The 15,711-nt window shown below is 58.9% G+C and overlaps 3 protein-coding genes and 1 gene segment (V, D, J or C); all 4 read left to right on the top strand.

Annotated features, from left to right (window-relative positions):
• Positions 1-75: 75 nt before the first annotated feature.
• On the top strand, positions 76-1,687 carry LOC147598610 (uncharacterized). Its single transcript, XM_086761771.1, has 3 exons — positions 76-114; positions 208-574; positions 1,041-1,687. The coding sequence occupies exons 1-3, from the start codon at positions 76-78 to the stop codon at positions 1,436-1,438; spliced, it is 804 nt and encodes a 267-aa protein (XP_086617897.1). The 3' UTR covers positions 1,439-1,687.
• A 557-nt stretch (positions 1,688-2,244) lies between these two features.
• On the top strand, positions 2,245-2,903 carry LOC147598609 (Ig lambda chain V-1 region-like). The segment is given in 2 exon segments: positions 2,245-2,299; positions 2,584-2,903. Coding segments are annotated over 2 exon segments (375 nt in total).
• Positions 2,904-3,887: 984 nt separating this feature from the next.
• On the top strand, positions 3,888-6,698 carry LOC147598608 (uncharacterized). Its single transcript, XM_086761770.1, has 4 exons — positions 3,888-3,939; positions 3,992-4,304; positions 5,486-5,850; positions 6,316-6,698. The coding sequence occupies exons 1-4, from the start codon at positions 3,888-3,890 to the stop codon at positions 6,696-6,698; spliced, it is 1,113 nt and encodes a 370-aa protein (XP_086617896.1).
• Positions 6,699-13,293: 6,595 nt separating this feature from the next.
• On the top strand, positions 13,294-15,695 carry LOC147598607 (uncharacterized). The gene is made up of 2 exons (XM_086761769.1): positions 13,294-13,750; positions 15,376-15,695. The coding sequence occupies exons 1-2, from the start codon at positions 13,294-13,296 to the stop codon at positions 15,693-15,695; spliced, it is 777 nt and encodes a 258-aa protein (XP_086617895.1).
• Positions 15,696-15,711: the final 16 nt, after the last annotated feature.

Below are 15,711 nucleotides of genomic sequence, written 5' to 3'. Positions count from 1 at the left end.
TGCTTTCTCCTTGTTCCTACCAAATTCACAGTGTGGCTCTGTCTGCCCTTCCGCTGCCTTTTGCTACTAACAGCCATGTTCTCCTGCTGCTACCAGAGCTGCCTCTGTGCTGGGGTGCGTTGGGCTGAGCTCTGCTCCCCAAAGATGACAGTGACTGTGTGCAGATCTGTTCTCCTCTGACTATGGAAATTTCCATGTCTCTGACAGTGGAAGGCTGTGCTGGTGGGACACTGGCTCACTCTCATCTTCTCCCCTCTCTCCTCTCCCTCTCCAGGTTCCCTGGTCCAGGCAGCGCTGACTCAGCTGCCCTCGGTCTCAGCCAACCTGGGACAAACCATCCAGATCACCTGCTCTGGGATTAGCAGCAGCAGCAGCTGGGTTAGTTGGTTCCAGCAGAAGATGCCTGGCACTGCCCCTGTCACTGTGATCTACAACAGCAACCAGAGACCCTCGGACATCCCTTCGCGATTCTCTGGCTCCAAGTCTGGCACCACGGGCACGTTAACCATCAGTGGGGTCCAAGCCGAGGACGAGGCTGTCTATTACTGTGGTGGAGGCGACAGCAGCAACAATGGTGTCTGGTGCTGGTGAGCAATGGGATGTGAGACACAGACTGGAAAGTCAGAGGAAGATTTTCTGCCATTCTGCCTTACAGCTAAGCAAGGCCGTGCGGCTGAGGCAGGTTTGTGTCCCCTCTGCACAGCCATGGCTGTGAATGTCCTCCCTTTTGTGTCCCAGAGAACTGGAGGTGACTTTGGGGGTGGAGATCATTGTCCTTGTCCCTACCAAATTCACAGTGTGGACCTGTCTGCCCTTTCGCTGCCATTTGCTACTGACAGCCACGTTGTCCTGCTGCTGCCAGAGCTGCCTCTGTGCTGGGGTGCGTTGGGCTGGGTTCTGATCCCCAAAGATGACAGTGACTGTGTGCAGATCTGTTCTCCTCTGACTATGGAACTGCCCGTGTCTCTGACCGTGGAAGACTGTGCTGGTGGGACACTGGATGACCCCCATCTTCTCCCCTCTCTCCTCTCCCTCTCCAGGTTCCCTGGTCCAGGCAGCGCTGACTCAGCCGCCCTCGGTCTCAGCCAACCTGGGACAAACCGTCCAGATCACCTGCTCCGGGAGTGGCTACTGGTATGCCTGGTACCAGCAGAAGGTGCCTGGCACTGCCCCTGTCACTGTGATCTACTACAATGACAAGAGACCCTCGGACATCCATTCGCGATTCTCCGGCTCCAAGTCTGGCTCCACGGCCACGTTAACCATCAGTGGGGTCCAAGCCGAGGACGAGGCTGTCTATTACTGTGGTGCCCTGGACAGCAGCGGCAATGGGTCTGGTGCCAGTGAGCAACAGGAAGTGAGACACCGGCTCCAAATCAGAGGAAGGATTTCAGCCCTTCTCCATCCTGGCCGAGCAGAGTTGTGGCTGTGGGACTGAGCCAGGTTTCTTTCCTCTCCATATGAGCATCACTGTGAATGTCCTCCCTTTAATGTCCTGGAGAACTGATGGTTTTCTTGCTCTGCCCTGTGCCTCACAAGCATTGTCCTTGTCGCTACAAAAATTGAGTGTCGCCCTGTCACCCATCCCACAGTCTCTTGCTACTGACAGCCATGTTGTCCTGCTGCTGCCAGAGCTGCCTCTGTGCTGGGATGCGTTGGGCTGAGCTCTTCTCCACGAATTTGTCTCTGATAGTGTCCAAGTCTGTTCTCCGACTGTGGAATTCCCCGTCCCGCTTCCCAAGGAGGGCTGTGCTGGTGGGGCACTGGCTGACCCCCGTCTTCTCCCCTCTCTCCTCTCCCTCTCCAGGTTCCCTGGTCCAGGCAGCGCTGACTCAGCCGCCCTCAGTCTCAGCCAACCTGGGACAAACCATCCAGATCACCTGCTCCGGGTTTAGCAGCAGCAGCTATGCTGTTGGCTGGTACCAGCAGAAGGTCCCTGGCACTGCCCCTGTCACTGTGATCTACAGCAGCAACCAGAGACCCTCGGACATCCCTTCGTGATTCTCTGGCTCCAAGTCTGGCACCACGGGCACGTTAACCATCAGTGGGGTCCAAGCCGAGGACGAGGCTGTCTATTACTGTGGTGGAGGCGACAGCAGCAGCAATGGTGTCTGGTGCTGGTGAGCAATGGGATGTGAGACACAGACTGGAAAGTCAGAGCAAGTTTTTCAACCCTTTTCCCTCCCGGCCGAGCAGAGTTGAGGCTGTGGGGCTGAGGCAGGTTTGTGTCCCCTCTGCACAGCCATGGCTGTGAATGTCCTCCCTTTTGTGTCCCAGAGAACTGGAGGTGACTTTGTGGGTGAAGATCATTGTCCTTGTCCTTGTCCCTACCAAATTCACAGTGTGAACCTGTCTGCCCTTCCGCTGCCATTTGCTTCTGACAGCCACGTTGTCCTGCTGCTTCCAGAGCTGCCTCTGTGCTGCAGTGCGTTGGGCTGGCTTCTGATCCCCAAAATTGCCTGTGACCATGTCCAGATCTGTTCTCTTTGACTGTGGAATTCCCCATCCCACTGCCCAGAGAGGACTCTGCTGGTGGGACACTGGCTGACCCCATCTTCTCCCCTCTCTCCTCTCCCTCTCCAGGTTCCCTGGTCCAGGCAGCGCTGACTCAGCCGCCCTCGGTCTCAGCCAACCTGGGACAAACCATCCAGATCACCTGCTCCGGGCTTTACAGCAGCAGCTATGTTGGCTGGTACCAGCAGAAGGTGCCTGGCACTGCCCCTGTCACTGTGATCTACAGCAGCAACAAGAGACCCTCGGACATCCCTTCGCGATTCTCCGGCTCCAAGTCTGGCACCACGGGCACGTTAACCATCAGTGGGATCCAAGCCGAGGATGAGGCTGTCTATTACTGTGGTACCTACTACGACGGCAGCAGCAGTGATGCTGTTGTAGTGACGTAGAGAGTTACAGAAGTGAGGTCCAGAGCTGGTAAAAATGGGGGATTTCTGCCCCTCTCCGTCACAGCCGAACAGAGCTGTGGGGCTGGGCACGTTTGTTTCCCCCTGTATGGCCGTGTGGCCTGGTTTCGGCACGGATGCAGTTAACTTTCCTCTCAGTAGCCGGTGTGTTTTGGATTTCATAGGTGATGAATGTTGATAAAAACACCCCGATGATCCAAGTTGTTGTCAATGAGACCAAGGACACTGTCTGGCTTTCCAAGTCTCGTTAACGTCTCCTTAATGTGCAGATGCAGGAAGCTGGGAGAAAGACAGACAGAACAATCGACTGGCCAAAGAGAATATCCTATGCTATAAACCTCATGCTCAGTATATAAGTGGGGGTTGCCCATGGGAGGGGGCATCCTTGGCATCCATTTGCCTCTTTTTCCACCTCTCTCTTGCTTCCTGCCATCGTTCCCCCTGCCTTGCTGGCTCGCTTTTGCTCCTTTTCTCGCTGCTCACTGTCGATTTTGTGATCCCTGCTTGAGACTGGCAGACATCGGGTGGTGAGAAATGGTACATTTTTTATTTTGTGTGTATTAATATCCTTATATTCTGTTATTTTTGTAGTTTTCCTTTGCTATTTTAGTAAAGGGTCTTCATCTCAACCCACAAGTTTTCCTTTCTTCACAATTTCTCTCCCATCCCAGTTGGTAGGGGGAGGCTGAGAGAGAAACTGTGTGGTGACGCAGGATAAGGCACCACGCCATGGCTGTAAACGTCCTCGCAGTTTTGCCTCCTGGTGCCAGAGGAGAGTCTGGGCTGCTGGCACTTGACGCCTGTCCCTAGAGACAGCATGGCAAAGCCCTGTCTGCAGCCCTGCTGCCTCTTTCTGCTGGCAGCTCCATTCGCCTGGTGCTGTGCGTTCTCCTCGCAGGGCTCCAGCGCTCTGGCCTTGGGCTCTGTGTGCGGGTCTGTGCTTTCCTCGCTTTCCTCAGTGGTACCATGGCCTTTGGGCAGAGGGGCTCTGTCCGGCTGCCTGCGGAGGGCTGTGCTGGTGGGACACTGGCTGACCCCCATCTTCTCCCCTCTCTCCTCTCCCTCTCCAGGTTCCCTGGTCCAGGCAGCGGTGACTCAGCCGCCCTCGGTCTCAGCCAACCTGGGACAAACCATCCAGATCACCTGCTCCGGGCTTAGCAGCAGCTATGCTTATGCCGGCTGGTACCAGCAGAAGGTGCCTGGCACTGCCCCTGTCACTGTGATCTATGCTAGTGACAAGAGACCCTCGGACATCCCTTCGCGATTCTCCGGCTCCAAGTCTGGCTCCACGGGCACGTTAACCATCAGTGGGGTCCAAGCCGAGGACGAGGCTGTCTATTACTGTGGTGGAGCCGACAGCAGCAACAATGGTGTCTGGTGCTGGTGAGCAATGGGATGTGAGACACAGACTGGAAAGTCAGAGGAAGATTTTCTGCCATTCTGCCTTACAGATAAGCAAGGCCGTGGGGCTGAGGCAGGTTTGTGTCCCCTCTGCACAGCCATGGCTGTGAATGTCCTCCCTTTTGTGTCCCAGAGACCTGGAGGTGTCCCTACTAAAATCATTGTCCTTGTCCCTACTAAATTCACAGTGTGGCTCTGTCTGCCCTTCTGCTGCCTTTTGCTACTGACAGCCATGTTGTCCTGCTGCTGCCAGAGCTGCCTCTGTGCTGGGGTGCGTTGGGCTGGGTTCTGATCCCCAAAATTGCCTGTGACCATGTCCAGATCTGTTCTCTTTGACTGTGGAATTCCCCATCCCACTGCCCAGAGAGGACTGTGCTGGTGGGACACTGGCTGACCCCACCTTCTCCCCTCTCTCCTCTCCCTCTCCAGGTTCCCTGGTCCAGGCAGCGCTGACTCAGCCACCCTCGGTCTCAGCCAACTTGTCCCAACTCTCTGGGACAAACCATCCAGATCACCTGCTCCGGGATTAGCAGCAGCAGCGGCAGTGCTTACGCTGGTTGGTTCCAGCAGAAGGTGCCGGGCACTGCCCCTGTCACTGTGATCTATGCTAGTGACAAGAGACCCTCGGACATCCCTTCACAGCTCTCTGTTCTGCATCTGGCACCACGGGCACGTTAACCATCAGTGGGGTCCAAGCCGAGGACGAGGCTGTCTATTACTGTGGTGGAGGCGACAGCAGCAACAATGGTGTCTGGTGCTGGTGAGCAATGGGATGTGAGACACAGACTGGAAAGTCAGAGCAAGTTTTTCAACCTTTTTACCTCCTCACCGAGTAGAACTGTGGCCGTGGGGCTGAGCCAGGTTTCTTTCCTCTAGACACGAGCATTGCTGTGAATGCCCACCCTTTCCTGTCCTGGAGAACTGATGGTTCTCTTGCTCTGCCCTGTGCCTCACAAGCATTGTCCTTGTTCCTACAAAAATTGAGTGTGACCCTGTCACCCATCTCACAGTCTCTTGCTACTGACGGCTGTTTTCTCCTGCTGCTGCCAGCGCTGCCTCTGTGCTGGGATGCGTTGGGCTGAGCTCTGCTCCTCAAAGCTGACAGTGACTGTGTCCAGATCTGTTCTCCTCTGACTGTGACATTTCCCATCCCGCTGCCCAAGGAGGCCTGTGCTGGTGGCACATTGGCTGACCGGCATCTTCTCCCCTCTCTCCTCTCCCTCTCCAGGTTCCCTGGTCCAGGCAGCGCTGACTCAGCCGCCCTCGGTCTCAGCCAACCTGGGACAAACCGTCCAGATCACCTGCTCTGGGATTAGCAGCAGCAGCAGCTATGTTGGCTGGTACCAGCAGAAGGTGCCTGGCACTGCCCCTGTCACTGTGATCTATCAGAGCAACAAGAGACCCTCGGACATCCCTTCGCGATTCTCCGGCTCAGTGTCTGGCACCATGGGCACGTTAACCATCAGTGGGGTCCAAGCCGAGGACGAGGCTGTCTATTACTGTGGTGGAGGCGACAGCAGCAACAATGGTGTCTGGTGCTGGTGAGCAATGGGATGTGAGACACAGACTGGAAAGTCAGAGGAAGATTTTGTGCCATTCTGCCTTACAGCTAAGCAAGGCCGTGCGGCTGAGGCAGGTTTGTGTCCCCTCTGCACAGCCATGGCTGTGAATGTCCTCCCTTTTGTGTCCCAGAGAATTGGAGGTGACTTTGGGGGTGGAGATCATTGTCCTTGTCCCTACCAAATTCACAGTGTGGCTCTGTCTGCCCTTTCACTGCCATTTGCTACTGACAGCCACGTTGTCCTGCTGCTGCCAGAGCTGCCTCTGTGCTCGGGTGCGTTGGGCTGAGCTCTGCTCCTCTAATTTGTCTCTGATAATGTCCGAGTCTGTTCTCCAACTGTGGAATTCCCTGTCCCCCTGGACGGTGAGGGGGCTGTGCTGGTGGGACACTGGCTGACCCCCACCTTCTCCCCTCTCTCCTCTCCCTCTCCAGGTTCCCTGGTCCAGGCAGCGCTGACTCAGCCGCCCTCGGTCTCAGCCAACCTGGGACAAACCGTCCAGATCACCTGCTCTGGGGTTAGCAGCAGCTATGATTATGCCGGCTGGTACCAGCAGAAGGTCCCTGGCACTGCCCCTGTCACTGTGATCTATCTGAGCAACCAGAGACCCTCGGACATCCCTTCGCGATTCTCCGGCTCCTATTCTGGCAGCACGGCCACGTTAACCATCAGTGGGGTCCAAGCCGAGGACGAGGCTGTCTATTACTGTGGTAGCTATGACAGCAGCTATAATGGTGACAGGGAGCAATGGGGAAGTGATACAAAAACCTCCCGCCATCGCAAGGGCCAGTTTGGCGTCTCTGCTGTCCCTGTTTGAGGGTGGGGCAGGTCCCGGCCATGGCCCTGCCCTTGCTGCCCTGTGCTGCAGGGGGCTGTGCCTGGTGTCCCAGCTTGGCCATCCCTTACAGTGCCCGCTCTGTGCCTGTCCTCTGTCATTTGGGCAGGGGGTGCCTGCCAGCAGCCCCCCTGCCTTTGCTGCCCCACCAGCCCCCTCGTCACTGCATCTCTTCCCCACCAGCCTCTCGCCCTCCCCTGGTGCTGCCCTTGCTGCTGGTGGGCTTCTCCCTGTCCTGGAGCGGTGCGGCTGGCGCAGCTCTGTGCGAGGAGCAGCGCGGACACGTCTGCTGCAGCCAAAGGGCTCCGGCCGGAGCCGTGCACGGGGAGGGAGTGTGGCACAGCCGGGCTGTTGCACAGGGCCTTGTGCTGCAGGCACACTGGAGGGCTGGGCAGGAGGAGGTGCGGGCTGAGGAGCCGTAGCTGGTGTCATGGGTGCTGGGTTTCTGCAGCAGCTGGACGCAGGCTGGGGGAGCCCAGCTGGCCTGGGCTGCAGGTGGAGGGATGCCCGGTCATTTTTGGGCAGGACCTGCCTGCAGCAAGGTCTCCACCCTGCCCCTGGGCATCGCCGAGGGGGAGATCAGCCTGCAGAAATCTCAGCCCTGTCACAGAGAGGCGGGACCATTCTGGCAGCCGAGGGGCCAGGACAAAGCTCCACCTTCATACCCTGGGATGAGGGTTTGGGAGAGCAATCCCTGCTGCTGGGAAGCCCAGGCAGCTGAGAGTCTACCAAGGGCTGCAGGCCACGGGAGCTTGTGGCTCCATGCCCAGGGACCCTGCCCATGGGGCTGCCCCGCAGGCACCGTGACGTGCCCCGGGGATTGCCCATGAGAGGCCTGAGGCTGTGCGCAGGGCGCTGGGCTGTAGGGCAGAACTCAAAGGCACGGGGCTGGGCACCGGGTCCTCTGCTCCCCCTCGGCAGGAGAAGGGCAGAGCAGCCCAGTCAGCATGGGGATGTGGAGCTGGTGGGATCGCACCATGGCCTGGGCCCCTCTCCTCTCGGTGCTCGTCCACAGCTCAGGTGCCCTGCCCAGACTTGCTGCACCCGGCCGGTGGATTTGGGCACAGGGGTCCCATCCCGGTCCCACTGCGCAGGGAGGGCGCTGTGCTGGTGTGACACTGGCTGACCCCCATCTTCTCTGCTTTCTCCTTGTTCCTACGAAATTCACAGTGTGGCTCTGTCTGCCCTTCCGCTGCCTTTTGCTACTAACAGCCATGTTCTCCTGCTGCTACCAGAGCTGCCTCTGTGCTGGGGTGCGTTGGGCTGAGCTCTGCTCCCCAAAGATGACAGTGACTGTGTGCAGATCTGTTCTCCTCTGACTATGGAAATTTCCATGTCTCTGACAGTGGAAGGCTGTGCTGGTGGGACACTGGCTCACTCTCATCTTCTCCCCTCTCTCCTCTCCCTCTCCAGGTTCCCTGGTCCAGGCAGCGCTGACTCAGCCGCCCTCGGTCTCAGCCAACCTGGGACAAACCGTCCAGATCACCTGCTCCGGGATTAGCAGCAGCAGCAGCTGGGTTAGTTGGTTCCAGCAGAAGATGCCTGGCACTGCCCCTGTCACTGTGATCTACAACAGCAACCAGAGACCCTCGGACATCCCTTCGTGATTCTCTGGCTCTAAGTCTGGCTCCACGGGCACGTTAACCATCAGTGGGGTCCAAGCCGAGGACGAGGCTGTCTATTACTGTGGTGGAGGCGACAGCAGCAGCAATGGTGTCTGGTGCTGGTGAGCAATGGGATGTGAGACATAGACTGGAAAGTCAGAGCAAGTTTTTCAACCCTTTTCCCTCTCAACCGAGCAGAGTTGGGTCCGTGGGGCTGAGGCAGGTTTGTGTCCCCTCTGCACAGCCATGGCTGTGAATGTCCTCCCTTTTGTGTCCCAGAGAACTGGAGGTGACTTTGTGGCTGGGGACCATTGTCCTTGTCCCTACCAAATTCACAGTGTGAACCTGTCTGCCCTTCCACTGCCATTTGCTTCTGACAGCCACGTTGTCCTGCTGCTGCCAGAGCTGCCTCTGTGCTGCAGTGCGTTGGGCTGGCTTCTGATCCCCAAAATTGCCTCTGACCATGTCCAGATCTGTTCTCTTTGACTGTGGAATTCCCCATCCCACTGCCCAGAGAGGACTCTGCTGATGGGACATTGGCTGACCCCATCTTCTCCCCTCTCTCCTCTCCCTCTCCAGGTTCCCTGGTCCAGGCAGCGCTGACTCAGCCACCCTCGGTCTCAGCCAACCTGGGACAAACCATCCAGATCACCTGCTCCGGGCTTTACAGCAGCAGCTATGTTGGCTGGTACCAGCAGAAGGTCCCTGGCACTGCCCCTGTCACTGTGATCTATGAGAGCAACAAGAGACCCTCGGACATCCCTTCGCGATTCTCCGGCTCCAAGTCTGGCACCACGGGCACATTAACCATCAGTGGGGTCCAAGCCGAGGATGAGGCTGTCTATTACTGTGGTACCTACTACGACGGCAGCAGCAGTGATGCTGTTGTAGTGACGTAGAGAGTTACAGAAGTGAGGTCCAGAGCTGGTAAAAATGGGGGATTTCTGCCCCTCTCCATCACAGCTGAACAGAGCTGTGGGGCTGGGCACGTTTGTTTCCCCCTGTATGGCCGTGTGGCCTGGTTTCGGCACGGATGCAGTTAACTTTCCTCTCAGTAGCCGGTGTGTTTTGGATTTCATAGGTGATGAATGTTGATAAAAACACCCCGATGATCCAAGTTGTTGTCAATGAGACCAAGGACACTGTCTGGCTTTCCAAGTCTCGTTAACGTCTCCTTAATGTGCAGATGCAGGAAGCTGGGAGAAAGACAGACAGAACAATCGACTGGCCAAAGAGAATATCCTATGCTATAAACCTCATGCTCAGTATATAAGTGGGGGTTGCCCATGGGAGGGGGCATCCTTGGCATCCATTTGCCTCTTTTTCCACCTCTCTCTTGCTTCCTGCCATCGTTCCCCCTGCCTTGCTGGCTCGCTTTTGCTCCTTTTCTCGCTGCTCACTGTCGATTTTGTGATCCCTGCTTGAGACTGGCAGACATCGGGTGGTGAGAAATGGTACATTTTTTATTTTGTGTGTATTAATATCCTTATATTCTGTTATTTTTGTAGTTTTCCTTTGCTATTTTAGTAAAGGGTCTTCATCTCAACCCACAAGTTTTCCTTTCTTCACAATTTCTCTCCCATCCCAGTTGGTAGGGGGAGGCTGAGAGAGAAACTGTGTGGTGACGCGGGATAAGGCACCACGCCATGGCTGTAAACATCCTCGCAGTTTTGCCTCCTGGTGCCAGAGGAGAGTCTGGGCTGCTGGCACTTGACGCCTGTCCCTAGAGACAGCATGGCAAAGCCCTGTCTGCAGCCCTGCTGCCTCTTTCTGCTGGCAGCTCCATTCGCCTGGTGCTGTGCGTTCTCCTCGCAGGGCTCCAGCGCTCTGGCCTTGGGCTCTGTGTGCGGGTCTGTGCTTTCCTCGCTTTCCTCAGTGGTACCATGGCCTTTGGGCAGAGGGGCTCTGTTCGGCTGCCTGCGGAGGGCTGTGCTGGTGGGACACTGGCTGACCCCATCTTCTCCCCTCTCTCCTCTCCCTCTCCAGGTTCCCTGGTCCAGGCAGCGCTGACTCAGCCACCCTCGGTCTCAGCCAACCTGGGACAAACCATCCAGATCACCTGCTCCGGGCTTAGCAGCAGCTATGCTTATGCCGGCTGGTTCCAGCAGAAGGTGCCTGGCACTGCCCCTGTCACTGTGATCTACTACAATGACAAGAGACCCTCGGACATCCCTCCGCGATTCTCTGGCTCCAAGTCTGGCACCATGGGCACGTTAACCATCAGTGGGGTCCAAGCCGAGGACGAGGCTGTCTATTACTGTGGTGGAGCCGACAGCAGCAGCAATGGTGTCTGGTGCCGGTGAGCAATGGGATGTGAGACACAGACTGGAAAGTCAGAGGAAGGCTTTCTGCCCTTTTCCGTCCTGGCGAGCAGAGTTGTGGCTGTGGGACTGAGCCAGGTTTCTTTCCTCTCCATATGAGCATCACTGTGAATGTCCGCCCTTTTGTGTCCTGGAGAACTGATGGTTTTCTTGCTCTGCCCTGTGCCTCACAAGCATTGTCCTTGTCCCTACAAAAATTGAGTGTCGCCCTGTCACGCATCCCACAGATTCTTGTTACTGACAGCCACGTTGTCCTGCTGCTGCCAGAGCTGCCTCTGTGCTGGGATGCGTTGGGCTGAGCCCTGCTACACAATATTGCCTGTGACTGTGACATTTCCCATCCCCCTGGACGGGGAGGGGGCTGTGCTGGTGGGGCACTGGCTGACCCCCATCTTCTCCCCTCTCTCCTCTCCCTCTCCAGGTTCCCTGGTCCAGGCAGCGCTGACTCAGCCGCCCTCGGTCTCAGCCAACCTGGGACAAACCGTCCAGATCACCTGCTCCGGGAGCAGCTACAGTGTTGCCTGGTTCCAGCAGAAGGTGCCTGGCAATGCCCCTGTCACTGTGATCTACTACAGCAACAACAGACCCTCGGACATCCCTTCGCGATTCTCCGGCTCCAAGTCTGGCAGCACGGCCACGTTAACCATCAGTGGGGTGCAAGCTCTGGACCAGGCTGTCTGATTCTGCAGTGCGCAGCAGGGTGGTGCTGATCAGCACCCAGGTGCCCCGTGGCGTGGCCGTGGCTGGGTGCGCTGGGTTGACCGTCACCGTCTGTCGTGTGTGTGTGGCAGCAATCCTGGCAGTGGTGCTGGAGGATTTGGGGGTGACACAGCTCCTGGCAGTGCAGACCTGTGCTGTGGCTGGTTGTTTCTCCTGCCAAAACAGGATGTGGTGCTGGTGCTGTGTGTTTAGTGGTGGCTCCGTAGCCTTTGTGCCAGGAGGCCAGCGCTCTCCCTGCCCGGGGAAGGCAGTGGGGCTCCCCGTTACCGGGGTTTGACTTAGCCCACGTCTTGGCCGTGACGGCTGGGGCTGCTGCCTGGGCCCGGAGAGGGGTGAGTTGCAGCAGCTTCTTGAAGTCGTTTTGCTTCCTGGTGCCTTCCCAGAAGCTGCGGGCTGGTAGTTGGTAGGAAATGAGACTTCTGAAGGCACTGCCAGCTTTAGCTTTGTCCGAGCCTGGCAGGACGCAGGCTGCTGAGCGGCCTCGAGGGCTGTTCTAGGCCAAGTGCAACTCTGCCGCAGACGCTGTCGTCGGTGCCTGCAAGCCGCAGCGTTTCCCAGATCCCTCCAGCCCTCGGCAGCCCAGCCTGTTGGGACGCATGAGCACAAGGTGTGTTAAGAGCCGGCAGCGGAAGCCGGTGGGGAGGATCGACAGAGTGTTTTCTTCCCAGGAACGGCGTCCCTTCGTTTGTGCTGATGGACGTCCAGGCGTCCTCGCTTGTGGCTTTTGTGTACCAGCTCCCTGGGGATGCCGTGAAAGAAGGAGGAATGGAGTTCCAGAAGTACGGAATCCTCCTCAAACCTGCTCGTTGGCTTGTGGCCGCCGTTGGTGCCGTCTCTCTGCAGCTGAGTCCCGGGGGAGGCGGGCCACGGGGGGGTGCTGCTGCTGCGGCCAGAGGCCCTGGGGAGCGGCCCCGGGGCTGTGGGGCCCGTGAGCCCGGGAACCCGTCAGCGTCGGTTCCCAACCGCCACCTGAAGCACAAGAGGGTGCTGGTTAACAGCCAGAGGCCTGAGGAACGTTTCCCGTGTCTAAGGAGGAGCCGCTGTGTTCCTGGTGTGAGGGACTCGCAGAGAGTGGTGGCAGCCTGGCGTTGAGCCTCCTCTGCAGCACAAGTGTAGAATAAAAAAGCCTGTCGTCGTGTGTCTGGCCCTGCTCGTTGTGCTTCTGTAAGGGGAAGGCGCTGCCACAAAGTGGGAGAGTCTGAGGTGCCGGGGCCATCCCGGTCTCTGTCCCAGGAGATCTCGGGGTGCCAGCCCATGGTGGGGGGGGGGGTGCTGTGGCGGGGGCTGCTGCCACGGTGCTGCGGGCTGGGGCTGGGCCGTCTGTGGGTGCGGAGCCCTGCGCAGAAGCGCCTGGGGCAGGAGCGATGGGGAGTGTGGCTGGGGGAGCTGTGGTGGGGCAGAGGGGTGCTCTGAGGGTGGGTGGGTGGGTGATGTCAGGGTGGCAGGCCGGGCTAAGGTGGCTGTGGAGGCCGCTCCGGCAAGGCAGGGCAGAAAAGTGTTTCTGCCATCCTTGGCAAGTCTCTCGGCTAAGGCTGTATTTGCCAAAAGCAGGGTCAGGGAACGGTTGCCCAGACACCTTGATCCACCTGTTCAGAGTCTTGTGGCTGCTGAGAGACACCCGGCTGTGGGGCCCTGCTGTGAAGCAGGACCTGTTTTTCCCAGGGGAGTGGCCCAGGGAGCAGGCGGCTGGGAGTGATCTTGGTGCCTTTGGTGGGCCAGAGGTGTGCCCGCAGTGGGAGCACTGGGACAGGAGCTGCCAGTGAGCGTTGGGGGCCACATTTCCATGAAGGGCCTGAGCCGGAGCGGGTGGATGGAGAGGTTAAGAGGGAGGCAGGGTCCAGATCATAGCACAATTGTGGAGCTGGTCACAGTGCATCCATGGGAATGTGGAGCTGCTGGGACAGCAGCATGGCCTGAGCCCCTCTCATCCTCATGGTGCTCACCTACAGTCCCATGCCCGCCCAGATTTGCTGCACACGACCAGTGGATTTGGGCACAAGGGTGCTCTCCCGCTGCCCAAGGAGGGCTGTGCTGGTGGGACATTGGCTGACCCCCATCTTCTCCCCTCTCTCCTCTCCCTCTCCAGGTTCCCTGGTCCAGGCAGCGCTGACTCAGCCGCCCTCGGTCTCAGCCAACCTGGGACCAACCATCCAGATCACCTGCTCTGGGATTTACAGCAGCAGCTGGAATGATGCTGGCTGGTACCAGCAGAAGGTGCCTGGCACTGCCCCTGTCACTGTGATCTACTACAGCAACAAGAGACCCTCGGACATCCCTTCGCGATTCTCCGGCTCCAAGTCTGGCACCACGGGCACGTTAACCATCAGTGGGGTCCAAGCCGAGGACGAGGCTGTCTATTACTGTGGTAACTACGACGGCAGCTATAATGGTGACAGGGAGCAATGGGGAAGTGATACAAAAACCTCCCGCCATCGCAAGGGCCAGTTTGCCGTCTCTGCTGTCCCCGTTTGAAGGTGGGCAGGTCCCGGCCATGGCCCTGCCCTTGCTGCCCTGGGCTGCAGGTGGCTGTGCCTGGTGTCCCAGCTCGGCCGTCCCTTACAGCGCCCGGTCTGTGCCCGTCCTCTGTCATTTGGGGAGGGGACGAAAGCTTTTCCTTCAAAACCTGGGAATGGACATATCCTGTGCGTGCAGCATCTCCAGGGCCATGCATGAGGCTGCTGGGGTAGAGCAGGACTTGTCAGGGGCTACTGTGTTGTGCCGCAAGAGCAGCCATGGGCTACTCCAGCGTTGGATGTGTTTGCCAGGTGCCGGCCTGTTGGGCTCACGCTCAGCCTGTGCAGGAGCCCCCAGCACCTCTGGCCCCCTGGGAAGCCCCTGGCCCAGAGCAAGGCCCTCTATGGCCCCATGACAGCCCGGGGCTGCCCCGCACCCTGGCCCTGTCCCTGTCCTGCTGTGGGACCCCAGACTGGGTGTACCACTGGGTACAAGGGCGGTGACCCCTCCATGTCATGGTGTGCCGCTTGTTTTCAGCACTGCCATCTCCTGTCTCCCCATGAGTGTGGTGGGCAAGAGGACAGGGGTTTGGGATGTGTGTGGGATAGGGCCAGGCTGTGGGCAGGGGTACTGGCCCCACGGGGGCTGCCATGTAGGCAAGCGGGTCCCAGGTGGCCGTGCCCCCAGCTCTGTGGCCAGGACCGTGGCGCTGGGTGGGAGGGCCACACGCCTTGGCTGGAGCCAGGAGGGCGTAGACGGGGCTGCACCGAGCACCCTGCGGTCCCCAGGGGCGAGGGCTGCCCTGTGCTCCCTGCCAAACTCTGCTCCTGGCCCTGCTCCCCTGGGCTGCTCCAGGGCAAGGTCCCAGGTGCTCATCGGTCGCAGGCAACGTTCAGCAGAGGAGCTCAGAAGAAGGGAAACAGGGGCTTGGCTCCTGCCTTTTCCCAGCCCTTTCCTCATGGGAGAGCCTAGTTGGGCCCAGCTGGACCCCAAAAATCCACCTCAGTGGCAATAGGCTGGGCAAGGGTTTGTCCTTCCATCCCTGGCACAGGCACTGGCTCATCTGCTCCAGCCAACCCATTGTGGGGGCCTTGGAGCTGCAGGCGCTGCCTGCCCACCCCTACCCACCCTGCCCCGAGCAGCCTGGCTCTCCTGTGCCCTTTGGCCCTGCAGCCGCTCGGCCCGGACTGGGGATGGGGTGTCTGTGCTGGCGGGTTTCAGACTGGGAGGTGCGGAGAGAAGCGCGGGAAGGATCTGGCCCTGAGCGTGGGGTCAGATTTGCATGGAGGGGCCGTGCCCCAGGTGGGCAGGGGCTTAAAAGGGAGTTGGGGTCTGTGAAAGCGCCCCATCGGCGTAGGGACACGGAGCTGGTGGGATCGCGCCATGGCCTGGGCTCCTCTCCTCCTCGCGGTGCTCGTCCACAGCTCAGGTGCCCTGCGCAGACTCGTGCCCGGCCGGGACCTGTGGGCACAGGGGTCCCGTCCCGCTGGCTGGGGAGGGCTGTGCTGGTGGGGCACTGACTGACCCCCGTCTTCTCCCCTCTCTCCTCTCCCTCTCCAGGTTCCCTGGTCCAGGCAGCGCTGACTCAGCCGCCCTCGGTCTCAGCCAACCTGGGACAAACCGTCCAGATCACCTGCTCCGGGGTTAGCAGCAGCAGCAGCTACTATGCTGGCTGGTACCAGCAGAAGGTGCCTGGCACCGGCCCTGTCACTGTGATCTATTGGAGTGACAAGAGACCCTCGGACATCCCTTCACGATTCTCCGGCTCCATGTCTGGCACCACGGGCACGTTAACCATCAGTGGGGTCCAAGCCGAGGACGAGGCTGTCTATTACTGTGGTGGAGGCGACAGCAGCAACAATGGTGTCTGGTGCTGGTGAGCAATGGGATGTGAGA

Source organism: Chlamydotis macqueenii, chromosome 17 (genome assembly GCF_036417535.1).
Source record: "Chlamydotis macqueenii isolate bChlMac1 chromosome 17, bChlMac1.mat, whole genome shotgun sequence".
NCBI lineage: Eukaryota > Metazoa > Chordata > Aves > Otidiformes > Otididae > Chlamydotis > Chlamydotis macqueenii.
Note: the sequence above shows the minus strand (reverse complement) of the source record. Positions and strands in the feature narration are given on the sequence as shown.

What these genes read in the sequence shown, in the direction of transcription:
- LOC147598610 (XM_086761771.1), top strand. Translation starts at nt 76, where the DNA reads ATGTTCTCCTGCTGCTACCAGAGCTGCCTCTGTGCTGGG. An exon ending in AGAGCTGCCTCTGTGCTGGG is followed by an intron (nt 115 to 207) that starts GTGCGTTGGGCT and finishes TGTCTCTGACAG; the next exon opens with TGGAAGGCTGTGCTGGTGGG. An exon ending in AGGCGACAGCAGCAACAATG is followed by an intron (nt 575 to 1,040) that starts GTGTCTGGTGCT and finishes CTCCCTCTCCAG; the next exon opens with GTTCCCTGGTCCAGGCAGCG.
- LOC147598608 (XM_086761770.1), top strand. Translation starts at nt 3,888, where the DNA reads ATGGCCTTTGGGCAGAGGGGCTCTGTCCGGCTGCCTGCGGAGGGCTGT. An exon ending in GCCTGCGGAGGGCTGTGCTG is followed by an intron (nt 3,940 to 3,991) that starts GTGGGACACTGG and finishes CTCCCTCTCCAG; the next exon opens with GTTCCCTGGTCCAGGCAGCG. An exon ending in AACAATGGTGTCTGGTGCTG is followed by an intron (nt 4,305 to 5,485) that starts GTGAGCAATGGG and finishes CCGCTGCCCAAG; the next exon opens with GAGGCCTGTGCTGGTGGCAC.
- LOC147598607 (XM_086761769.1), top strand. Translation starts at nt 13,294, where the DNA reads ATGGTGCTCACCTACAGTCCCATGCCCGCCCAGATTTGCTGCACACGA. An exon ending in CTACGACGGCAGCTATAATG is followed by an intron (nt 13,751 to 15,375) that starts GTGACAGGGAGC and finishes CTCCCTCTCCAG; the next exon opens with GTTCCCTGGTCCAGGCAGCG.